The following is a 26,539-nucleotide window of genomic DNA, read 5'->3' on the forward strand; positions in this document are numbered from 1 at the left end:
TCCCAAAATTAGCGCGGAATTTAAACACAATATTGAGAAAATGTATAATAGAAATACAAATAAATTAAAAAATGAAGAAATATAACCCAGAAAGTTTCAGAGCTAATACACTAGTGCTCATTTCCACCAATGTAGATAAACTTTGATTTTAGTTTAATTTACTCTTTGTTTTTTTTCAATTTTTAGAACTAAAGAAAGATAAAGAGTAAGTTAAACTGAGATCAAAGTTAATCTGCATTGGTGGAAATAGGCATAGAAGATACTTGTGGGTTTAAAAAATTGGACGACACGTAGAATAGCTTACACCACGATGGGCGCTTAAAAAAAATCACGTGTGTAAAGTTATCAATACATTTATTCCATAAATTTCGATCATTTGTCGTTTCCTAGGAAAAAATTAGGATAACAAAAAAAAAATGTTCAACAACAGCCACAGATATGAAATATAGATTAAGCAAGGTTAAGTTAATCATAGGTTCATCCTAACCTTTAAGAACACGTTAGCTGCTGAACGGGGATCTCAGTGTAATTTGATTTTTTTCTACAAATCTTGTGAATGCAGAAGATACCCAACAGACGGTCTTGCAACAGACAAGAAACCATTTCAAGTTATCTTAATAAACTAAGGCGAATCGCGATAGGTGAGTTTATTTATCGGCTTTGATTTATTGGCTAGGTCTTCGTTCCAGAGCAAAACCGGTGTTTCGCTCATTACCGCGAGTATTGCATCACGCATTAAAGATGACTTCGATTAAACTCCAATTAACTTGATCGATGATTAATTTGTTAATCTGTATTTTATGTTATCTGTATTTTAGGTAATTAATTTTTTTATCTTCTTGAATATATAGAAGGAATGATGAAGGAACGATGTTATGAGACATTTTGCAATGTTTCTGCTGCAAATTAATCATTGATTACGTTAATTGGAGTTTGGTTGAAGTCACCCCAAAGATCCCCTTGTAACCACTTCACGAACTGGCATTCCTAATCTATATTTGCCTATCTGAAATTTATTATTATTTCTCTTTCATGTAATACAGACTCCTCCTCTTCTTGGATCGATATTGTACGATACTTTAAAGTGGAATGTCTGTCAGTGATAGTGTCTGTTGCAATTAAGCTTTACATATAATTTAAATCCATCTGTGATTCTTCAAGAGAAGATCAGTAAGTATCATCATATCTAAAATAACATTTATAGAACATAGCAATTGTTGTTGCCTATAGCACGAGATTTAGCAATCTAAATTATACAATTGACATGCTGCCTTGTACTATTTTCAGGTGCAGCTTGATTTTCCTGTAGTTTCAAACACAAAATCCCTTCAAGATGCTGAGATTATTAAAGTTATCAAGGAATTCCCTTTTGAGAGGCACAGCTTTACAGCAGCACGTCGCATATCGTACCTTCCATTCATCGACCAACGTCGCGTCAAGTGCGTTGCATTCAAGAAAGGAGCAGACGCAGGATGAACTGGCCAAGTTCAAGAAGGGCGAGGTTCTTCACGGATTTATAGTCGACGAGGTTGCGAACATAGACGAGCTGTTCCTCACCGCGGTGAGGCTGACGCATTTGAGCACAGGTGCACAATATCTGCACTTGGCCAGGGACGACACCAACAATGTGTTTTCCATCGGATTTCGCACAACCCCCATGGATTCTACAGGACTGCCTCACATCCTGGAGCATACCACTCTGTGCGGCAGCGAACGATATCCCTGCAGGGATCCGTTCTTCAAGATGTTGAGGAGATCCCTGGCCACATTCATGAACGCCATGACCGGGCCGGACTACACTATATATCCGTTCTCGACGCAGAACTTAAAGGACTTCCGCAATCTGCAGTCAGTCTACTTGGACTCGGTCTTTAAGCCGAATCTGCGAGAGCTGGACTTTCGACAGGAAGGATGGAGACTGGAGCACACAGACGTCAACAACAAGGATTCTCCCATTATATTCAAGGGAGTGGTTTTCAATGAGATGAAAGGCGTTTTTAACGACAACCAAGCTATTATGGCAGAACGCCTGTTGAATTCTATTCTACCGAGCCATACATATTCCGTGATTTCCGGCGGCGACCCTCTTGTCATACCCAATTTGCAATACGTCGATCTTCTTAACTTCCACATGAAGTACTATCATCCCTCCAATTCACGCTTTTATTCCTATGGAAATTTCCCGCTGGAGGACCATCTGAAATTCATCAACGATCGGTATCTCTTCTTATCTGACAGGATAGACGCTTCCATGTCGGAAGTACCAGCGGAAAAGCGGTGGAGCGTAGCTAGGAAGGAGCACATCACGTGCAAGCCCGACCCGCTGCTCGCGGATCCAAGCAGACACGGCACTATCGCCATCGCATACTTGTGCAACGACATAGCCGACATACAGACAACTTTGGAGATGTACGTGTTGTCGCAACTGTTGCTGAAAGGTCCGAATTCAGCATTTTACAAGTCACTAGTTGAATCAAATATAAGCACCGGCTTCGGGCCGTTCACAGGCTTCGATACGCAGTGCAGAGACTCGATGTTCGTCGTGAGTCTGCAGGGAGTGAAGCCGGAAGACTTTGAGAAAGTCGAGAGTATTTTCGACGAGACTGTGCAGAAAGTCATCGAGGAAGGATTTGAGAAGGATCACGTCGAAGCTGTTCTGCATGGTATCGAGCTCCAGGTGAAGCATCAAACGTCGAACTTCGGGTTGAACCTACTCTTCAATCTGACGCCGTTGTGGAATCACAACGGCGACTTGATACAGTCATTGCGAATCAACGATGCGATAAAGAAATTCACGTCGCGAATGAAAGAAAATCCCAAGTATCTGCAAAATCTAATCAAAACTTATCTGAAGGACAATAATCATAGATTGATGTTAACGATGTCGCCTGATGAAAAGTACGAGCAGAATAAAGCGCTCGCCGAGCAGGAGCTGCTGAAGACAAAGCTAGAGAAACTTTCCGCGGAGGAAAGGGAACAGATATACAAGAACGGGAAGATCTTGCTCGCGGAGCAACAGAAGAAAGAGGACGTTGGTGTCTTACCGACATTGAAGATAGAAGATTTGAAGGCCGACGTGGAGAGATATAAGACCTCCGATTTGGAAGTATCCGGAGTGCCTCTGCAGCTGTCCGTACAACCGACGAACGGAATTTCTTATTACCGAGGAATACTCAACACGCAGGCGCTGCCGACCGAATTGAAGCAGCTGATACCGCTGTTCAACTACGTGGTCGCGAAGATGGGCACGCAGAATTATGACTACAGGAGTTTCGACCAGATGATGCAGCTGAAGACCGGCGGTCTGAGCTTCATGAATCACATCGCCGATCACAAGGATAATGAATTAAAGTACGAGGAGGGAATTCTCATAAGCTCGTACTGCCTGGATCGCAATTCGAACGATATGTGGAAACTGTGGACTGAACTGTTCAACAACGTTAAACTGACCGACCTTCAGAGATTCGAGACGCTTGTGAAGATGAATGCGGCCGACTTGATCAACGGTATCTCACACGCCGGTCACTTGTACGCGATGAGCAGCGCCGCTAGTCTGGTCTCTCCAACAGCCCGGGCCAAGGAGAGTCTCTCGGGACTGCAGTACATCGCGAGAATGAAGAAAGTGGCACAGATACGCGACTTGACTCCCCTGCTGCACAACATGCAGGAAATAGCCGATCACGTCTTGAACAAGAAACACCTGCGATCGGCCATTAACTTGTCCGAGGAACACCAGGATGACGTCTTCCACGGTATTCACGCATTCTACGATTCGCTGAAGGGTCGCTCGGAGAATCCGCATGTCATCACCACCGATCAGAGCGTCGACACGAAAGAGTGCGGCAATCACCACGTGCTGCCGTATACAGTCAATTATTGCTCCAAGGCCATTCTGACCGTTCCTTATACGAATCCGGATTATGCAGCGTTACGTGTGCTATCCAAGTTAATTACTTCGGTGTACCTGCATCCGGAGATTCGAGAGAAAGGCGGAGCTTACGGCGGAGGTGCGAAGTTAACGTCAGAGGGAATCTTTACTTTTTACTCCTACAGAGATCCGAATTCCACTCGCACCTTCGATTTGTTCGACAAGACGTATGATTTTCTAGTCCAATACTCGTTGCCTCAGAGCGACATAGACGAGGCGAAGCTGGGAGTCTTTCAACAAATCGACGCTCCTATTCCTCCCAGTAATCGAGGTCTAACTAAATTCATAAGTAGTATTACGGACGATGATCTACAGAGGCAAAGGCAGCAGCTGAAAGCCGTGACTAGGGAACAGCTCTTGCATGTAGCAGAAAAGTATCTGAAACCCGACCAAAACGATGTCAAAGTGGGCCGTTCGCTTATTGGACCTACAAACACAGATATTTCAAATAGACATAAAGAAAATTGGCTGGTGTTCAATCAGGAAGAAACAGATCGAGCACGAGCCACAGACTAAATAAATTTCAAAAATGTTATTTTTGTTAATTTTATAACGACGAGCGTTTCGTTTTACGTTAGACCGCAAACATGTCAATGACATGAACTGTTGTTTCCTGTGACATAAATATTAGAAATTGAAAAAAATAACGTATGTTAAATACATACTTAGTACATGTTAAATATTATAATTTATAGTATTTTTATATATTAAATGTATTTCAGTTAAGGAATAAAAAAAAATAAATATTTTGTTTAATTTATTTCTTTTCATTCTTTCTCACGTATATACACATGTATCAAATCATATTATTTTCTACGAGCACAAAAATATAATGAGTTTTACCTTTTTTAGTCAAATAATATATGGACATCAGTGCTGAAAGAAGTTATTTTTTGGAAGCGTTACGCTTCTTTTACGAGACGCAATGGCTTCATAATGTACCAGTAACCGAAATATTAACTAAAGCATCTTTAGATGCGATTCCCGAAGAATGGATGGAACATCTACAAGATTTGGAAAATGAGGAACTTAATAATTTCGTAGTGGAAAAGACAATAAAGGTTAATCAAGAAATTTAGGAAATACCGTGCAAATTATTAAAATTATTAAATAATTTAATTATTGTTTTAGTCCAATTGGCCCAATTCCTTAAAAACGTATGTCGCCAAATGCAAGAAAATAAATAGACTGCCACCCGTACCTGCATTATCCTCTATAGAGCTGCCGAAAGATTTTAAAATAGGTCTCAGTCAAAAGAAACAACATGAAATAATGCACTTGGCTCATTTAGTGGACGTACAATGTAAGCAGCATGATATACAAACGATCATCGATCTAGGCGCAGGTTTGGTAAGAAAATAACACTAAAAAAGAAAAGATAAATGTAGTAGTCTCAGATGCTATAGCATATTTTTTTCCAGGGATACATATGTCAAATGTTGCATTACTTGCACGGTTATCGAGTCTTAGGATTGGAAAGAGACAAAGAAAATGTTAACAGAGCTTTCACTAGGCAGAAAAAATTGTATCCCGATTCTTTGACTAATGTTAAATACGTTCATTGCGACGTAACGTGTGATTCGGCCGACGCGATAGAAACCATTCTGCGACGGGAATTTCCTGATGTTACAGACGTATGCTTGATTGGCCTGCATGCCTGCGGAGATCTCAGTATAAGCGCATCAAGAATCTTCTGCAGAATGAAATCCGCTAAGCTCTTCATTCTGATTTCCTGTTGTTACCACAAGCTTTCGATCTCTAAAAGTGTACAGATTCCGTTGCAAGAAAAACAGTACTTTCATAATTTTCCCACATCTAATTGTTTGCGAGAAATAATCGCGGCGTATAACTTTGATGTAGGAGAATTCTTAAGAATACCATTTTTGCGATTAGCGTGTCAAGAATCGGCGGACAAGTGGAATGGAATGTCCAAAGAAAAGCACGACGAACATTCCTTTCACGTTCTTGCTAGAGCTGTTCTTGAATTGTATTCACGACAAAGTAGGTATTACATGACATATGTGTACATTCTGTGAATTATATATAACTAATTTGGAAGAAATGTTTTAGATAATTGTATTCTCAATAAAAAAGTTCGAAAAGGCACGAGAAAGTCGCAATGTTCAAATTTTCAAACTTACGTCAAAGACTCATTACTGAGATATGATTTGGTACCAGATACGAACAAAGCAGGTAACTGATAAATCAATATTTACATGAGTAACAATTTACATAATGCAACATTTTTATATATAAAGACAGTGTAATTACGCGTGATGAAATGGAGAAGGACATGACGCGAGTATGGGAGGAACAGAGTGCAAAATTGAAAGCTGTAGAAATCTTCACTGGATTGCAAATGATGCTACAACTGCCGGCGGAGTCACTGATCCTACAAGACAGATTATACTGGTTATACGAACAGGATTTAGAGGCTGCCACTGTGCCTGTAATGAACAAATGTGTTTCTCCTCGTTCGTACGCGATCGTGTCTCACAAACGCTAAAGAAAAATTAGTATTAGAGATTTAAAGAGTATTTATATCAAGTTTCAAAACCGTGGAATTTTTAACTAATAATGTGAAAATCAAGAAAATATTTAAAACACTCATTTGATAAGAAATGCTATTCTTGACAATTGTGTACAATTTTTATTATGCCTTATATTAAAATTATAAATTATCCATATAATCTCAGATAATATTAATACCAGATATTAATTTAATATATAATACATAATAATAGATAACCAGATTACATTAAAATTATTTTACATTAAAATTAGAAAGTTAGGAACATACCAATGTTTAAGTTATCAGTCATTGTACAATACTTTTGAATGACAGAGGTGCTACAATCTTATCTATAAGGATGGATTTGTGACGCCGCTTTGATATTCGTTTTAATTGCACTTGGCGCCTTATTCATTTGTCCCACTGTAAAGTATTAATTTAAATTATTACGAGCACGTAATCATTTGAAGGAAAAAAATTAAAATCCTTGGAGAAATACTCACTCGGTGGATTACCCATTGGCCCTTGCCCTGTCGTTTGCTGCTGATTGCCAGGTCTGCCCACCATCATGCTGTTAGCTACTGGATTTACGCCAGATTGAACCATTTGTATCGAATCAGACTGCACAAACATGAAATAAAAACAATATATTAATCTAAAAGATGTACATACAGGTATCTCTACTTACAATAAAGTTATGCTCTGAGATTTCAGTCATAAATCAAATAATATTAAATGCAAAAATATGGTAAAACTCTTATGTATAATCATGCAAAATACTTATTTTATTACTAAATAATTATAGACCTCTATTTAAAAATGAGTAAACAAAATTTTTTTAAAAATATTCTTAATAATATTTGCAAATATATTTATAACTTTTAATATAATATTTAATATTATAAAACTATTTAATTTAGATTACAAATTAACGAGTGCTTAATCAGTTTTATTATAATCTACTAATTCATTTCTAATGAATATTAGAACATAAGTTCAAAAATTTGGAAGTCAATATAATCATAAGTAGAAGGGTATTAGGATGCAATAATGTATAACGACTCTTTTAAAAAAATCAGCTACACCTTTTTCCTCCGATTGTAACTTACCTTCAAACCTTTACCTACTCCCACAGCAGCTAAAAGAGCATTGGTGTCTGCAGCACTGCTGGTCTGCGCCTGTGTCGCTCTGGTGCTAACCTCGCCCTCCCAATCTTCTCGCGCCTTGTTTGCTATGTCCCACACGTGGCTAACTACTTTATTATACTGCGCCACTTGTTTCTGAAACCGAACAGAAGCACGCGAGGTACTTATTAAGTCGGGCAGGACTCGAGTGTTCCACTCGCTAAATGGACCGCTCGGAAATCTCTGCGTAGCGAACGTTTATCTGGGACATCAAACATCTATGGCAATTTACGTAGCTATCAAGCTAGGCTTGCATACACAACATCTCAGCCCAAAGCGAATGGAACCGACAAAGCTGAAGCTATCTGATTTAGCGGCTTACATTGTAGTCCTAGTTGTCGTTTAGTTAGCACGTTAACAGAAAAATAAAACATCTTCAGTTAGCTTCAATGTGTCTATCTTAACAGGTATCATACATATATACTTAATTGTGACCTTAAAACGTTATAATTTTTTTCATAGTTAAGTATCTGATATTCAAGTACTGAATCCAATGATAATTTTTGTTCTGACTGAAGGAAGAGTTTGGTAATAAATTAAATGAGAAATATCAAACGCAGAGTGTAAAGAATGGTGTCTTACGTGTGTCGCATCAATATTGACAGCCGCAGCCTTGGTCTCCAACTGCATCATCTTCTGTTCGACTTGGGGCTCCAGCTTCGTTCTCAAGTAATCCGGGACCAGGTCGTGCGCGAACGTGGGGATACGATTCTCGGTCAGACGCAACAGCTCCTCATCCTTCTCTGGACTCAAGCGTAGTGGTAGAACCGTCAAATTCTTGAGATTCGGCGCTTTGTCGTGACCAAGAATCTTCGAGAGGCTAGTCAGCTGTACAAACGACACCTTGATCATAATTTGAATGTACATACAACGTATGGACGAAGCATTCAAAATATAAGTGACGCTCTACGATTTCAGTAATAGTTAATTGGCACGTCAGTGTTAATCAATCAAAATACTCACGTGGCTGGAAATAAGAGCGAAGTTGTCGAGAAAATTCGGCCAGTTCAAGGTCTCGTATTCGTGCTCTACCTTGAATATCATTGCGGCAATCGCGTTCTTCACGTCGTTTACCCGCATTATTATAGCCTCTAAGGCGGAGTCCAGTTGCTTCTCCTCCCTCTGCATCGCACAGTTTTTATCGAAAGACGCAACGGACGCGAATCTCACCCTTCTGTTCGTCGCCGCGAGACGTTCACCCTCCTTGTTCACTCAACTCACGTTTCTCGTTCACGTTCGCTCAGCCAGACTGAGACCAACTCAGACCAACTGAGACTGAGCCCTGCTGAGCCCTCACCGAGGTCAGACATCCATCACAACGTTCACCGACGTCCACACACTTCACCACGACCGACCTGGACCGAGCAACCATTACCGACTTGCTGAATTCACACTGCAACCGACGTGCGTCGTCCGTCATCCTACGATACGAAGCCGTGCGAAATGCTGTTCACACTGCATACCAAATTCTCAATTTATATTAAATTATTTTAATTGATCTGCTGCGTCAAAAACTCGTACAAGACGACGAGGATGCGAGTTGAAATTGGTTGAATGCGCCGCGATGCGCAGTAACCTTCCGCCATGATCCCTAATCGACCGACTGCTGGCACTGCTGCTAAGTGCTACTGCGTAGCGGCGCCGGTAGTGGCGCAGCGACGCGCAGGCGCCAGTCACGTGAGTTACGTCACGCCGCTACGCAGTGGCAGCACTAGCAATCGTGGTCGGTCGGTTAGGCGGGACAGCGGAAGGTTACGGCGCGTCGCTGCGCATTTCAATTCGCATCCTCGTCGTCCCGTACGAGTTTTTGACGCGAGTGAATGTTTTGAGAGAACCGAAAGTGAAGTGAAATGTCGGGCGTTCGTGTCAACAATCGTCGTCGTCGTCGTCGTGTCGGATACGATGCATGGTGCGAAGTCGTGTCGCGTTCAATCACGTTTTGCATCTTCTCCGTTGCGTATTTTGAGTTTCCGACGTTCGTGAGTACAAGAAAGTATCGAAAACGAAGGGTCGCGCGTTTGTACCAAGTGTGAATCAAGACGGATCGTCGTGAGGAGGATCTTGAATCTCGAACGTTCGAGAGCTGCAGCCGAAACGGAGTTGGACGAAGCGACTAGTGACGAGTGGTGAGTCAATTTACACTCGTATCTACTGTTCATTGTCCCTACAGTTCGGTATTCGTGCCTCGTTCTCATTGCGTTCGCGTAATTATCATTGGTACAACGAACCAGTCAATCTCGCGAAAGCAGTTAGAACAGGAATAAATAGGAACGATTTGAAGTTCGTGTACGTGCACTGCGCGCTTTCTTCGCCAGGTGTGCCAACAGTCGTTCCGCAGTTCCGCCATTCCGCTTCCCATGTGAGTGCACCCTAATACGTTAGAAATAATGCTGTGATTGGTTATAAAAATGATCCAAATGCTTTTGGAGCTTATGACACGAACAAACCTCTGGTGTCTACCCCCACCATGCACTACGGTAATCGCCGTTTAAATTTGAATCACAGAACATATATATATATAAAGCTTTGATGTCATTATTGTCCTAAATTTGTTGTGTTCCTTTGGTTGTGATTCTTACTCTGTGATATACAATTAATACATTAGGCTTGTTTTCTATTCCTGTACTATTCTAGATTGCACTGAAACGTTCCTTCTTGCTTTTGCTAACTTTCAAACATCTACCTATTTCATTTTAAGTGTACAAATTCAGGGAGTTCAGGAACAGAAAACAAACGGATTATATTCTGTTAGTAAATTTTGTGATTTTTAAGATGGAGAAAATTGCTGAAATTAGGAGGTAAGTAAGAATTGCACGTACGTTCTTGCCAGATTTACAACAGATACGTGCAAGTTTCTTGCAAGAATTCGTCAACTAAAGCTTGCATCAATTTCCTGCAAATATGTAGCAAGTATCTTCAGACTATACTAATATTCTGATGAAAGAATTCTGTAAACCTTGCAGCAGAAACATATTTGCTTAGCATATTTGCAGCAAATTGATGTAAGATTTTGTTGGTGAATTCTTGCAAGAAACTTGAACGTATCCGCTGTAAATCTGACAGTAGTTTTTCATCAATGCTTCCAGCTTATTTATAATATATATTTGTGTGTGTGTAAAATTATGATATATAAGACTTATATATATTAGATCACATGTTTAAAAAAAATATTTTTTGAGCGATTTCTCGAGTCTGAAATCCTGGATTTCTTCTCGGAACGACTGCAAACTGAATTCTCTCTTCATCTATCTTATAATGCGGAATTAATCTCTTGGCTACTTTTATGATCTACTCCACATTATAACTACAAAATATTAATAATTGTTAATTGTCATTCAAAATAAAAAGCTTATCAAAAGATAAAAGTATCAGTTAAAATCGACTTAGAAAGAGAGGATCGTATAAACTCAATGAAAAATGAAGAAAAATATTTTACTATTATTTTATTTTTCAAAATAATCTTTTGTACAATGTTTCAGTATATTTAGATGTACTGATATATTGATGTCAATCTACTACTTGTAGGGATTATTTGCAATAGAGAAAGGAGAATAAATAAAAAGATATTGCAAGAAATCTAATACCAAATAGGTAAAATCTTTAAACTTTAAAACATTCTCTTATAAAATTGTCTTTTAATCTTTATGTACTTTAATAATAAACTGAGGGAGCGGTCCTCGCTGAAGATCCGCCTGTGGCACGCAGACTACAATCCATTGTGCCTCTTTATGTATCTTACTCGTGGAAAAAATCTAATCCATTTTTATAATATTTTTGAATCTCTTTACAAATGGATGGATATCATTTAAACTTTTGGTTATGAAGATTTAAAATCATTTATCAAAAGTTACAAAAAGATTTTTTCAAATCATAATGAAAATTTAGGAAAAACTTGTTTAAAAAAAAAAACATTAAAATATACAGTCAAACATATAAGAAAAGTAATAAAAGAGAATGATTTAAATACATTGACTCAGTGATAAGAGCAAAGAACATAAAGGTAAATAATTTTATTATATGATTTCGCCACTGTACTTTCTCCTTTAAATCTATTGCAAAATTAATTAGTCGAATCCTTATCGAGATTCAGTAATATGGTATTTTTAATTAAACCGCGTATAAATACAGAGTATGTCCTGCTATTTGTTGCGCATAACTTGGCGCGAGACACAATACTATGTCTCTTAAAATTCATATTAATCTGTTAACATAAACTAAGATGAAGAAATATCCTAAACAACTCAAAGTCTAAAATCGAAGATGATTTTAAATTTTGTGTTGTCATGGGATGTCGTCATTAACCGCGTGATACATATATTGAATGAAATTTTGTGTTATTTTATCTCAAATTGATAAAAATTTGATTTGTTCAATATAACATGCGATCAACGATCATATATATCATTTCAAATTATGTTAACACATCGCATATAAATACAATTATAAGTAATATAAATACAATATAAGTATAATATGCATATAAATACAATTGCGAGCCTGCGCATGTGAACTCTATGTGATATTATTAGCCAACCTTGATAGCTTGTAACGCAAAACTATCGTGACTTTGACATTTTTGTATTACAATTTTCGAATCTATATTTTCATACGCTATTGAAATATTATTCATAGTAATCATAATAAAACATATGTATAAACATATATTTATCAGACGAAATAAAAATATTTACAAGTTTAAAAAGATATGCAAAGCGACTAGAGAAAAAAAGATATTACTTAGTTTTACAAATTAAGTATTAAGAAAAAACTTTGAGAAAAATTATATACCTGTGCACATAAATAAAATAACAAATTTGGAATAAGTACATAACATATCATGTAATATCTAGGGACGACAGAAACAAAAATTTTGATAAAAATAGACAAGTTGTGTGTTTCATATTCTTAATATTTATGAGAAATGTATATATATGATATGTTATCCGCGATACATTTCCAATACTTACGACTTTATTTTTTGGCTGTTTATAGCAAATGTGATTACGAATTAACTATACTATTTATATAAGTCGTATTTTTTTAAGGCACGGATTTATCGAAAGACGATAGTAAATTATCAAAGTTGTCGATACAGTTGAAAGAGTTCCGTACAGTAGTGTGGAACCTTTCATGCAAAATGTTAACAAACTGTTCAACAATATTAAAAAAGATTAGCGGACATTACATATGAAGATTCTGCTGATAACCTTCGACTTCATTATACATTTTCCTGATCGGATCTTTTGGCAAATAGTTGTGCATCGCTGGTGCGACTTTATTGTTGCCGGATACAATGCCGTTGGCTAAATGCGCCACACCATTCTGCAGCATATGTGCCGTTCCATTCGCGATGCCATTTTGATGAATATGACCATTCTGTTGTTGAATGTGCTTCATATTGTTCAATACACCATTAGTGATGGTACCTACTCCTAAGAAGAGAATCAATATCAAAAAATACATTACTAACAATAAAAAGATGCGATCACTTCTTAATTATATAGTTCAATAAATTATTGTTATCAGATTAATACTGGCAAATTATCGCTAAGTTGGGAAATGCTTTTGTCGTGAAAAGTAATATGTACAAATCGTGTTTTTATAATGGCCAAATTTAAAAGCAACTTTTAGCTGGATTTTTATTTTTGAAACAATCCATGTAGCATAAAACATTCCAACAATACTACAGCAACTTTGCATTTTTGTAATATTGCTGAAATGTCATATACTGCTCTGTAATAGGAATAATATGTTGCACGTAATTACGTGTATCTGATGATTCCTTGTTAAAATGCGAGCGATAAAGAAGTAAAATTGACTTGACAAAAGTCCAGTATTAAGAATCTTTGAACAAAGAAAATTGATTTTATATTTTAAATAAGTGCTCTAAGATTATTTACCTTGAGCAATAAATCCATTTTTTGTCACATTGGCTGTCTTTCCAATATGATTGGATACGCCGTTAACTACTGGTTTGGCATCGCCATTAGGTATGGCACGTTCATTTTGATATTTATTCGAGGCATGTATCCCGTTTGGGTGTCTCGTATTCACAGACGAATCCGGACCATGTAGACTTTCCTCTTCTTTGCGACGTGCCCGACGCATTAATTGATATAACGCAGCAGCAAAATCCTGCTGGACACTAGGTACATCTGTATCGCCGTCCACCTATTTGAAAAAAATAACAATTAATTAATATCTGTCAAAGAAAAAAATAAATTATATCATAAAATGGAACTATATATATATATATATATATATAACGAGAAGACGATAGAATTTTAGTGGCGATGTGGCTTATAAAATAAAAGGGGTGCAGTTCCAAAAAGGTGAATTCTCCGATTTGGTTGCAAATTGGTATACTACTGTATTTTGGTGCGTTGATTACGAATATGATAATGAAGTCATTGACAAAGTCTTTTCAAGGTAACAAATCAAGGTAAAAACCAGGTTTTTTTATACTTTTACATATATCTCGAAAAATATTGATTTCCTAGAAAAAAATGTCGAATAAAAAATAAAGCTCTTGAAATTGTCTACAATAAAGCTTCTATGCACAATTTTCGTAATCGCAACGGTATATGCGTAATCATTAAAAAATAAAATAAAAGCATAAAAAATCATATTCGTAATGAGCACATAAAAATACAATAGTATACCAATTTGCAGCCAAATCAGAGGGTTCACCATTGTAGAACTTTATCTAATAACAGATATAAGGAAGTAGGAGTAGTAGGGGATAGGTTCAAATATTAAAAGAAAAATAATTTAGAGAAAATAAAGTAGGTTGCCATCTTTTAGGGTACAAACGTACCACGACCCATCAGTGTGGTCAAGAATTAACATTGGACTATATTTCGTCCCAATTTGGATCATTTATATACGTACAATTGTTAAGCGATTATCGTTGTCCAGTGTTTTCAACATGGGAAGAGACACTTCGCGAAAGAGCTCTAATCTTTTCCTAAATGCTGAAACACTGTCGTCCAGTCTTCCTCTCCCGAGTTGCAGTTTAGAACAATCAAGTAGCACTAATGATGGTTCTTGTCCAAACTGTTAATAATTAATAATTTATTAATAAGTGATATTTATCAAATAGGCGGCTAATTATAAAATCAACCAGTAAAATTATTAGTAAGCGTAATTTTGCAATTTCAAGATATAGTGCAATGCAAGCATTTCACTTACTTTATTTTCAAATTCCTGCACTTGATTCAAGTCCCTGGGGTATCCATCTATGACGATACCGTCCGAATCTCGATTCAAAAGAATTTGTTGCTCTATAAGTTTCATTACAATATCGTGAGGGACCATTTCACCCGAAACAATTGCGTCATTCACAATCATATTAGACGATGCCATTATTCTTAACAATTCACCAACACTTATATGCTGCCAACCTGGCATATTACGAACAGCTTGGGCGCAAAGAGTCGCCTTATTACTTCCTGGTCCACCTAATATATGCAATATTGAATTTATTATTTTACATAAAATGCCATACAACATAAATGAGCAATTTCTCTTTTTTAGCTAACAAAACTAAAAGAAATACAAAAAAAATTGAAACAATTTAATAGTTTAATTTTTTAAATTAAAGTATTTCAATTATTATACTAAAATTTTGTAATATATATATATATATATATATATATATATATAACTTATAAAATCTGAAGAAGGTATTTAAGATGTTTTGCAGAAATCTTCATATAATTAAAATATGAACAATTCTTTAAAATATTGTGAAAACTTTCTTTTCAATGTGTATTGTGCGTGCGCATCACATGTGTACGTATCGAAAGAAAATATATATACCTATCACCCAAATAAATGCTGGTAATCCTTTTCTCGGTTTATCAGATGTTTTTGGTGTATTTAATGCTACTGGAGCTGGTATTCTGTCAGTTCCTACAACTTGTTGCGATAATGCCGAACCCGTCGATTCTTTTCTCCTTTCCACTTCGACCTAAAATATGATATGATGCAATACAATAATATATTATTAGAGAAATAAAATTTTTATTTTAATCTTACCTCGGCTTCTAAAGATTGAGGTACATCTTGATCTTGAATGCTACCGCTTGGCATTCCGAGAATCCTAAGGACGGCATCTCGAAAACTAACATAGACTTCACTCGGATTTCGTTCCCCATTTATCTGCACAACAAATTTTTATTTTTATTTACTGTAATATTACTATTTGCTGTAATAACGAATTTGCTTACCTCAAGTAACATTCCACTTTGATCGAAATATTCCGCGACTGGCATTACGTTCCTATAAAAATTATGCAACTCCATTCTAGCTAATCCAATAACAACGTGACCGAGTTGTGCACCGAAATCAATTTGTCTCTCTAACACTTCTTGCCTCCATGATACGAGAATGACGCCATTAACAATTTTTATCTACAAGTAATATTATATGCATTGTTATTTTATCATCTCATTAATTATCCGCATGCACATGCACACACACACACACACACACACCTACCCACACAACACACAGGGTGTTTAAAAAGTTTCGGGATGGCGAAATATCTTGAAAACTAAGCATTTTAGGAAAAAGTGTTTCAAATAAAAGTTGTAGGATTTCAGAAGATCTATTTACTGATCTTATCAGTTTGATCTTGGATGACGTCGCCAAGGTCAAATCAAAGTCACATTAACTTTTTTAAATAGAACATTCTATTTTTGATTCCAGAAACTAATAGCTGGTGTTAAAATGTGCTCAACGAGAATAAACTTTCTTATAGTGCTTTCCGAGTTGTAAGGCTTGAAAGCTACAGTGTACTGTATTGACTACAAGAAAATGCAATAAAAGATATAATGTTAGAGTATCGATAGTTTTTTAATTAAAGGGTATCGGTACTTCCCTAACATTCTATATTTTTTATTGCATTTTCTTGTAGCCGATTTTGAAAAGTTTTTAAAACACTATAAATAAATTTATTTTCGTTAAGTACTTTCCGAGTTATGACGCTTGAAAGTTACAGTACACTGTAGCTTTCAACTCAGCCTTACAACTCGGAAAGTACGAGTTCAACGAAAATGAACTTTCTTGTAGGATTTTGGAAAGCTCGTGACACCAGCTATTAGATTCTGAAAACAAAAATAGAGAGTTTCATTTAAAAAAGTTAATGTGATTTTAATGTAATCTTGGCAACGCCATCCAAGGTCAAACTAATAAGATCAGTAAATAGATCTTTTGAAACCCTACAACTTTTATCTGAAACACTTTTTCCTAAAATGCTTAGTTTTTGAGATATTCCGTCGTCCCGAAACTTTTTAAACACCCTGTATATATAAACTTTATATTAAAAGACGTAATTATCTTGTAAAATAAATAAATATCTGTATTAAGAGAACGAATGTAAGACATTTACTTTTTCAGCATATTCCACTACATCGCGCATATTTCGAGGATATCCGCTTACAAGAAAGACTTTGGCTCCTGGGGACATTTTCATCTCAAGCATGAGTACTTCTGTGACAGTTTTGCTACTAAGTTGTCCAAAATCTTGCATATCTGTATAAAAATAATCAAAATATATGAGTTGTAAGAATATAATTTCTTACAGATGTTATTATATAAATCAAAAAGATTGAGACAAATTTATTTATCCTACATTATGTATCTTATACATATGTTATATATTTATGTAGATAAGTGAATAAATCTAAGTAAAATGTACCGAATGTATTTATTAAAAAGTATTAGAAAAAAGCAATATTGGACATAAAAGGATATTAAGAATATACTTCTCCTAGTTTTATGTTTCCAAAGTTATAATTTTTTAAACAACTGATAAGATTTTTAATCAATAAATCTCTAGATAAAACAATAAAATCAAATTAACCAAAATTATATGGTCAAAAAACGAGTGAAAGTACAAATACATAATTTTTGTATTGTTAATTTGCTTTACATACACGAGCTTGACATTTATTGATTAAATTAAAATCAGTTTTCTTATTAATAAAATGTTATTCTGTTTTTTTTGGTAAATAATAAAAACAAAAAATGGGTAAATTTTCATGAAGGGATTGATTTTATCCCTTCATTAAATTGGGCAATAAAATAAAAATAGCTTATTGCATATCAAATCTCTCTCTCTCTCTCTCTCTCTCTCTCTCTCATATATATATATATATATATATATATATATATATATATTGCTTAGTTTTATAATATTTTTGAATTTTTTAGTTGGAAATCTTTCTTTATAAATTTAAAGATTTATATTATATATATGTACGCGCGCGTGTGTGTTAAAATTTTATTCATATTAATATAAAATAAAAAATAAATACGAACCATTTCCTAATGCATATTGTTGAAGAAGATCCATCATGTTGATATGCGTTATTCCTTTCTTTTCTTGTATTAAATTATCGCAATATGTCACCTTACCACTACCAGGGCCTCCTACGAAATAATCGAGCAACATATTGATAATCTTTCTTAAAATATAATATAATTTTAAATTTATGACCATTAATTAATACCAACCGAGTACAAATATAACTGGAATTTTTGGTATTTCGAATTTAACAGGTCCAACATTTTGTTTCGGGAAATGTCCATCTGGTGGAGTCGCCAAAAGACCAGCCTCTCCTCTCCATCTTCCTGTAGCTCGAGCATTATTTTCCTCAAACATCTGCGATCCATTTTGTTGATCTGAAATATATTTACTATTTTGTATTGCATTATATCTTTGCGATTGAAATATTTACACTATTTAGAAAAGTTATTTTAAAGTAATATCTAATATTATCAAAGCTTCTTTACAAAATTATATTGTTGAAAATCATATTATTCAATTTTAAGAATATCTATGATAAGTGTAATTAAAATAAATGTCTCGACTATAAATAAAAAATTCATACTTTTATAGATCTCGACTAAAGATCTTATTGAGGAATCTGTTGTCCAATAAAAAATAACTTTTCTTTCGAGCACAAAAAAAAGAAGTGATAGTTTTTTATATTTTTTGGATGCTGAATACGATCCCGTTTGCTACTGTATTGCTGTATTGTTGTATTATTGAGACTACTTGTTTTATTAGTGTTATTTTTTATGAAAGTTTATCTTCTTAATCTCGTACATGTTTTTAGTTCTTAATTTTACTCAAGGACGGATTTCAGTTTCTGCCGCCCCTAGATTGAATCATTTGCCACTCCTTAATGACAGTGGAGCAAGGGAAAATTTTTTTATTAATTAAAGATAAGAAATAGATAATAAAATAGGAAACAGGAGTTAATAAATTTTTTTTTCAAAAATTGAAAATGTGCCGCCCCCTAAAATCTGCCGCCCTAGGCTATAGCCTATCCAGCCTAAATCCACCCCTGATCTTACTATATTTTATTGGACGCATTGTATGTTTGCATTATATGTCCTGCTCATAACATATCGCGTGACAAAACCAAAGCTTCCTACATAAAAGCCAAAGGCATTACATAAAATATGCATTGTTACATTTATATATTATTACTTAAATATAATGCATATGAAATCCAGTAATTATTTCAATTTGAATCAAATAGCAATATTAAAAGTTTCAAATAATCGCGTAAGTCAGAAAATATTTTGTATTTGTACAAAAAAATGGTAAAAAATGTAAAAAATCGTTACGTACAAACAATAATATAATATAACTTAAGTGACATGCGGGACTATCATCTTATTTAAACACTCATGGTAATTTTATGAAAATAGGTAATCATAGATATTTATGGATAAGTCAAGACTCTCCAATTTATTACATCTGATTTTGTACAAAATTTCAAGTATAAGAGAATACTCTGAATATAAAATTATAAATATATTGAATAAGTTAAATATCTTAATTTTCATGTTTATATTTAATTTGGGAATCACAAAATTAAACTACGTTGAACTTTAATTACAATGCTGAAAGAAAGTATATTTGAAAATAAATGAATATAAGTATAGTAAATCAACGCATATTAATCATTATAGTAATTAATTTGACAATGAACATAGTAATATATAACAATTTCATTTGATATCTTGCTGTAGCAAAGAAAATTATTTAAAGTATTAAAATTGTACATCAAATTTTTTAAGGTGATGTCTCGTTTTTAATAGAACACCTCTTCTTTCTATTTGTAAAAGACAAATATAATGTTAAAAAAATTATTTAAGTTCTATTGTTTGTTAATAAGAAAAGATTTTCTAAAGAATGTAATTATTTCTAATATTCTTATAAAAAGTTGGGTAAAAATTAAGCCAATTTGATCAAAAAAATTATTTTAATTTTTATGTCAAAAATAAAGCTGCACTGCATATAAATTTCACTTACTATAAATATTTAATACAATTAATATTTAAATTTATTTTGAAATCACAAATAATATTTAATTCTTTATGATCCGTTGAAAATACTGTAGTATTGTCACGTGAATTTCAATGTTACGATCAATTAACGATAGCACAATAATTTTGCGATGTAAGAATATTGAACTTTATTAAAAGCAAGATCAAAAAACCTACTTTAACTTTATTAAATGCACTTATATCGGCACATGTGTTTATGATAAAAAACGCTCAGTCATTTGATAAAACGTCAGATGGTGCAACAGAATTAAATATATGCGAACTGGCGCACAGTGTTAATATCATGGATGTCAATGAGCCCTGTAGCACATAAGACAGTGTGTGCTCCACTATTTATTTAATAATAATAATAATATTAAATAGGTACATTTATCAAATCGCGTTTTACGATATAAGTTTACTATAATGGTGGAAAAACGACTTTCCACCCTATGACAATGTCACTTCTACAATATCGATCGTAATAATGCATTTACGATAATCATAGACATCTTGCATCGAGCGTCCAAGTTTGTTCTAGGTATGCCATGAGAATTCAATGATTACTTGACTAATGGAAGAAATAGAATCGACGGTGTTAACCATTGGCATAGTTAAATTACTCGTTCTTGAAAAAGTATAAAGTCAACAGTAGAGGAAAAGAGGGTATTATGGCTACTGTCGATAATATGGCTACCCCTATTATCTCCGTTATTAGATGACATATTCTAACAATTGCTTATGGAGTTATTCGTTTAGTAGCCCGCCATTTTTTAGTGATGCCAATATGCTAATACATAATACTGACAATTGTTATAAGATATTTTTAATTTTGAACACTTCTAAACTTTTTCAAGTTCACTTTTATTCTTAAACTTGAGTGTATTATCACACGAACGTACACCCAGCGAAATTGATTTTGTCCCACGGAAAATTTTCCAAACTGAGAAGTCGCTTTCTTTCTACATACTTATAGTTTATGATTAACGTAACAATAAGTTACTCTAGTCGTTACATTAATTATAAACTGCGAGTATGTAGAAAGTGGTGACTTCTCAGTTTGGAAAACTTTCCGAGCGACAAAATTAATTTCGCTGGATGTACATACACTCGAGTGCTTTTTTGTTATTTAAATTTTTATTCGGCCGTATACATTTCGAGTTATACAAAGTTAAAACAATAACATGGAATTTTGTTAATCTGGTTTTTTAAGCAAAATTTTTATATCGAAATATTTCTTCGATAAATGGAATGTCGTTCTAAAGGGCGATGTTTAGAAACATTAGAGACATCATTTTATGTTGGTTGTTTAATGTTAACCAGGGATACGATGATATTTCTAATGGTGTTCCTAAAGTTTCTGAACGCAGGAAAATTTTTATTTAAGGAAAGTTCTAAACAATGAAAAATTAAAAATATATAATTTTGTAACAAGGTACTCTGTGTTTTTTTTTAACTAAACTAATTTTTTTGAATTGTTTTTATGGATAGCCATATTACAACCACTTTTTTTTTCTTCCACCGATTATGCAGTGCATCAAATTTTTATAAATTATATCCTAAATAATAAATATTTCATTACTTTCAGCCTAGAATCTGTCCAACAACACTTTGACAAGTATAATTGTTCAAGTTTCAATAGAAAATGTTAATTATAAACAAAATTATTCAATAAAATAAAAATGGGTGCCATATTACCCTCTTCTCCTCTAGTAAAAAAAGTCGAATACTTTTTTTATCCGAATGTGCAGCTGGGTAGTACACAAAAGAGAAAATTAGAGAAGCGATCTTTGCGTAGAAGAAAATTGTTAATATTAACATGAATCTTTTAAAGTGACATCCTCTTATTTCTCGAAAAAACTAAACTTTGCACTAATTAATACTGGAGATAGAAACATGATTTGTTTAGATAATTGGAAAAGTAAAAACTCATAATTGAAACACATTCATCGTTTTTATATAAAATTTGTTAAAAAGAATTTCTTCAAAAGCAAGAATAAAATTTGTACGATTTTCTTTTACAAATTGCATTAGTTTAAACAACAATCGATATGTTATTGATAATATTAAGTCATTTTACATGTTTGTAGCTTAATAAAATTGTTTTGTTTAAATTTTTAAACATAAAATCGCACTATGAAAAACCTATAAATATTTCTCTGTATTATCATGTACACGATAATAAATATGTTAGTGCAAATTTAATAAACGGCTTTGTTTTGGATTTCTAATAAATAATTTATTTTTTAAAAGCTTAACTTTTAATTTTATAAAATTTGTTATTTAATATATAGACATATATTTTATTACTTATTGTTAGTGTATTCATTTACTTATTGTTAGTGTATTCATTTACTTCACAATTAATTCTTCCATTATGGAAATGCGCGTCTAAATTCTGTCATTACTGTCTCCTATATTTGGGACTCAATTTCTCAAACAATTTTTGGTTATCTTGCGAAAATATTAATTATTGCAAAATATAAAACATCATACTTTATTGAGACAACGTCCAGAATAAAAATTTATTTAAGATAAATAACACATACTGAAATGATGCTATATGTATGTAGTTATATTTTGACAATGCTGACAATTTTTTGACGCTTTATTTGTCATATTAAAAAGTTAATATTTTTTAAAAAATTAATATTTATCTTCTGGAACAAATGGAGGCCAATACCATCATGTCATACCAGTTTACTTTTGAATTATATAGATTTAAGTTAAAAAAAAGAACTTTTGGAACAAAAATTTAAAAAGTGTCTTTTATCAGATGATGTAGCAGACTTTTTATAATATATTGTTTTATTTTTTGCACTATATGTTTGCGTATATGTTATATATAGCAATTAATAACAAATATATAATATATAGCATAACAAATTTTATTATTGTTAATAACAAAATATTTTCTGAAGAATGTGATTATTTTTATTATTCCTATAAAAAGTTAGATAAAAATTAAGCCGATCCGATCGAAAAAATTATTTGAATTTTTATGTCAAAATAAAACTGCGCTGCATATAAATTTCACTTGTTATAAATATTTAATACAGTTAATATTTAGATTTATTTTGAGATCACAAATTATATTTAATCCTTCGTGATCCGCATAATACTGCAGTATTGTTACGTGAGTTTCAACGTTATGATTAATCAACGATAGCACAATAATTCTGCGATGTAAGAATATTGAACTTTATTAAAAGCAAGACCAAAAACCTACTTTAACTTTATTAAATGCATTTATATCGGCATCAATATTTATTGATATATGTATACTAACCTGTGTCCAGGCAGATGCCCATAGTAAGTTGTTCAAAGGCTGGCACGATCCTCTTACGGCCATTTACTCACATGCTTCAGACAAACAAACTCATCCCCGCTTCAGCACAAAGTTCTGGAGAGTTACAACGTATTGCTTCACGAAACTTTCACATTAGACAAGAATTTTTCTTGTATCACTTGATAATTTTGTGCAATCGATTTTTCGTAACTGATAATCAGACGTGGTATCACGACAGATAATACACTATAATTTAATTTTTCAGATTCAGTTCTATTTATCCATGGGACTTAATTTTCTTCCCTATGAAGCGACGTCCTAATGACGGAGGCGTGTGCACTTGCCACGTATTGACTTGTGTCAAATTTAGTCGACGTAATTTCTTCAACAGGCACTTGAGAATTAACGTAAGTAGAATCAATGTCCACATTGACGTTGTCTGGATTTTTGAGAAATTTACATCCGATGAGTCCACAGCAGTTGTGATATATAATTTAAATTGTGATGTATAATTTATGTGTCACATTATGTGCTGCTTGAAAAACAATTATACATATATTATAGATTAATGAGCGCTCTGAAAACAATGCAATGTATGATCTTGAAAGAATTTTTAGACATTTATTTTCTGATAGCAAGTTCTTGCTTTTCACATATTAATGTTGCCAATTCAGCGGATTTCTTCTTAAAGTTGGAAACTCTCTTAACCCTTTCGAGACTCCACGTACACATGTGTACCATCTATTTAATATAACCGTCTTGAAAGGGTTGAATTTTTTAAAACTTTTTAAAATCGTAAAAAGTTAATTTTAATTTTTTCTCTTTTTTATAAAAAAAATTCTGCTAACTTTTTATGCCCCTAAAAATCTTTACAAGCAAAAAATTTCAATTTTGAAAGAAAAGCCGCCAAAGTGATTTAATAATTTAAATAACACAAGAGTAAATACTAAGTGATCGTAGCGAAGAAAAATTGACTTTGAAAAGAAGCTAAAATAAATTGAAGAAAATGTTCGTTTGTAATACGAAGAAACGATGAAAGAATTAACATCAACACTTAAAATACAAGTTAAGGTACTTGTTCCAGTGAGATATGGTTGACGTTAGATAAATTAAATGATTTTAAGAGAAACTTAAAGAGAGAGCGATAATGAAGGAAAGAGTGTAAAACACCATGAAAAAAAATCTAGAGTACATATTAAAATGAATTATTTGTGGAATACATAAACAGTTAATATAATCATTAACGGTATTAAAAAGATCAATCGCAAGAAGAGCATCAGCGAGAAAATCCTTGTGTCTCAAGAAGTTAAAGTTTAAGCCGATTTAGAAATTTTAGAATAAGGTAGTAAAGTATCGCGATTCAATTCAATTGGAGGAGAGATTAAACGGAAGAGCGCAACACATCGCGCATTTTAAAACTTCCAAACAAGATTAACGATGATCGATCTCTCGTAAGTGCGACTCACGATGGATGAGTGATCGATGAGTAAATCCGCACAATTTCCACGAGCTCCTATCCAAGTGAAGTAATTTGCCTCCACCTGTGCACCAACTTCGCGCGAACACTCCGACGAAATTTGAAGAACGGAGCACTCCCGACTTTGCGTTCACCCGGAAGTGCTGCTGGTGCAAAGTGTTGCATACGACAACATAAACGGCTATGAGCCACGACGTTTCCACGGCGGAGCTTTTACATCGAGCTTTCTTGCAATGCGCACGACAATGCCATAATGATTTGTTAGGAACGAATAGAGGTCGTGGTACCGTGGAAAGAACCACATATTGTCATGGATACCGCGCAAGCGCTCGTTCCTTGTACGTTTGTGCATGTACTTAACATGTTGCGATAGTGAACAGTCGCTTATGACTGTATAAGCTCGTATATGTGTGTGTATATGTGTGTCTGTACATGTAATCATGTACGTGTGACATGTCAGGGTGTAACGTAGAGGTTCAATGTCAAGTTCTTGCGAAAGCGACTGTTCTCGAACGGGGGAGTTCGATGAGCAGATAGTCAAGTGAGAGTGACAATGTGAAACGCGAATGTATTCGCGAATATATTCGAGTAATGATATCATTTGTTTCTTTGTTTTGTCGAAATGTAATACAACATAATGTAAATACAAGATGATGCACTAGCACGATACAATATATGAGGAAAAGAAATTTATATATTTTTTTTAAATATAAAATTAGATCTCTATGTGTTTTCTTTTTCTCATATAATCTGTGTTCATATATAGTATACAATACAATATATATATATATATATATATATATATATATATATATATATATAATTGAACAAATAATTAAAAGAATAATTTTTTGTCTTTTTTTAAGTAAAGTTTGAAGAAATGTATGACAAAAAGTTGTCCATGTATAATTATATATAATAAATGTGTAATATATTATTATATGTAGAATATCGCATAATGTAAATGTAATTTTACTTTTCGTAAAAAAAAATAATTTGAAATTTTTTCCAATTTATTTTTCAATTATGCTTCTTATTATTTTTTCTACGTATGAACAGAGATTGTACAAGGAAAAGAAATATATGAACATATTTTATATACAGACTTTTTTTCCATCGGGATGTTTTAAATATAAATGAAACAAACAAGAATAGAAGTGAAGGAGAAAGCAAAGTTATTGCCAAGTTTTTCCTTTTCTAGAAGAAAGCTACTAATATTAGTCTACCCTCCCTTAAGCCGCATCACTCCGTATTTTTTAGAAACTAAACAATGCACTGTACTAATACTGATAAAAAAGTAATCTGCTTAGATAATTAAAGAAATAAAAAAAACCATAGTTTATATATTCATAGTCTTTTTCTATATAAAATCTGATAAAAATAAATTCTTGAGAAACAAAAATAAAATATGCACAATTTTCTCTTGCACATTGTATAGTTGAAACAGTAGTATATGTTATATTGATATTAAATCATTCAAAAGTGCTGAGAAAGTCTAGATCCTTTTCAGAATATAATTTTTGAAGAAAATTTATAAAATCTGAACAAGTTTAAGATATTTTTCAGAAATTTTCATAAATCCCAATTATGAAATATTTTGTAAAATATGAGAATTTTTTCACCAAGGTGAATATGAATCAATCACGTCTTTCAACGCAGGTCACATACGAGTTTGAAAAGTAATTACCTCTTTCTAGTAAAACTGTCAATGCGCATTTATATTTTCGTGGGATCTCTTAGAGTAACGACAGCTGTGCAACAATACTACCTTAACGTAGGAATATAGGAATGAGGATGTGTT

The 26,539-nt window shown here is 33.6% G+C and overlaps 4 protein-coding genes across 8 annotated transcripts; 2 read left to right on the top strand and 2 right to left on the bottom strand.

Moving 5' to 3' along the window:
* Positions 1-94: 94 nt before the first annotated feature.
* Positions 95-4,688, top strand: LOC105196555 (presequence protease, mitochondrial). 4 transcript variants are annotated; one of them, XM_039450171.1, is made up of 4 exons: positions 95-332; positions 563-641; positions 1,044-1,170; positions 1,288-4,688. In XM_039450171.1, exon 4 carries the CDS (start codon positions 1,334-1,336, stop codon positions 4,442-4,444), a length of 3,111 nt encoding a protein of 1,036 aa, XP_039306105.1. In that variant the 5' UTR covers positions 95-332; positions 563-641; positions 1,044-1,170; positions 1,288-1,333; the 3' UTR covers positions 4,445-4,688. The 4 variants fall into 4 exon arrangements, with proteins under 4 accessions (XP_039306105.1, XP_039306104.1, XP_011160863.2 ...); XM_039450170.1 differs by lacking the exon at positions 1,044-1,170 and having other exon boundaries at positions 96-332; positions 476-641; XM_011162561.3 differs by lacking the exon at positions 1,044-1,170 and having other exon boundaries at positions 96-332; positions 495-641.
* Positions 4,689-4,791: 103 nt separating this feature from the next.
* On the top strand, positions 4,792-6,434 carry LOC105196554 (protein RRNAD1). The gene is made up of 5 exons (XM_026138459.1): positions 4,792-4,989; positions 5,060-5,278; positions 5,350-5,929; positions 5,999-6,121; positions 6,187-6,434. Exons 1-5 carry the CDS (start codon positions 4,792-4,794, stop codon positions 6,432-6,434), a joined length of 1,368 nt encoding a protein of 455 aa, XP_025994244.1.
* Positions 6,435-6,555: 121 nt separating this feature from the next.
* Positions 6,556-9,147, bottom strand: LOC105196553 (mediator of RNA polymerase II transcription subunit 8). 2 transcript variants are annotated; one of them, XM_011162556.3, is made up of 6 exons: positions 8,588-9,147; positions 8,207-8,452; positions 7,947-7,955; positions 7,550-7,720; positions 6,944-7,061; positions 6,556-6,863 (listed from the first exon to the last, which is right to left on the bottom strand). In XM_011162556.3, exons 1-6 carry the CDS (start codon positions 8,750-8,752, stop codon positions 6,787-6,789), a joined length of 786 nt encoding a protein of 261 aa, XP_011160858.1. In that variant the 5' UTR covers positions 8,753-9,147; the 3' UTR covers positions 6,556-6,786. The 2 variants fall into 2 exon arrangements, with proteins under 2 accessions (XP_011160858.1, XP_011160859.1); XM_011162557.3 differs by lacking the exon at positions 7,947-7,955 and having other exon boundaries at positions 6,559-6,863.
* Positions 9,148-11,050: 1,903 nt separating this feature from the next.
* Positions 11,051-23,527, bottom strand: LOC105196568 (adenylate kinase isoenzyme 5). Its single transcript, XM_039450172.1, has 11 exons — positions 23,262-23,527; positions 18,146-18,313; positions 17,951-18,061; positions 17,019-17,161; positions 15,856-16,038; positions 15,665-15,787; positions 15,446-15,596; positions 14,816-15,084; positions 14,516-14,680; positions 13,525-13,795; positions 11,051-13,056 (listed from the first exon to the last, which is right to left on the bottom strand). Exons 1-11 carry the CDS (start codon positions 23,281-23,283, stop codon positions 12,806-12,808), a joined length of 1,857 nt encoding a protein of 618 aa, XP_039306106.1. The 5' UTR covers positions 23,284-23,527; the 3' UTR covers positions 11,051-12,805.
* Positions 23,528-26,539: the final 3,012 nt, after the last annotated feature.

This window comes from Solenopsis invicta, chromosome 6 (assembly GCF_016802725.1).
Source record: "Solenopsis invicta isolate M01_SB chromosome 6, UNIL_Sinv_3.0, whole genome shotgun sequence".
Taxonomy (NCBI): domain Eukaryota; kingdom Metazoa; phylum Arthropoda; class Insecta; order Hymenoptera; family Formicidae; genus Solenopsis; species Solenopsis invicta.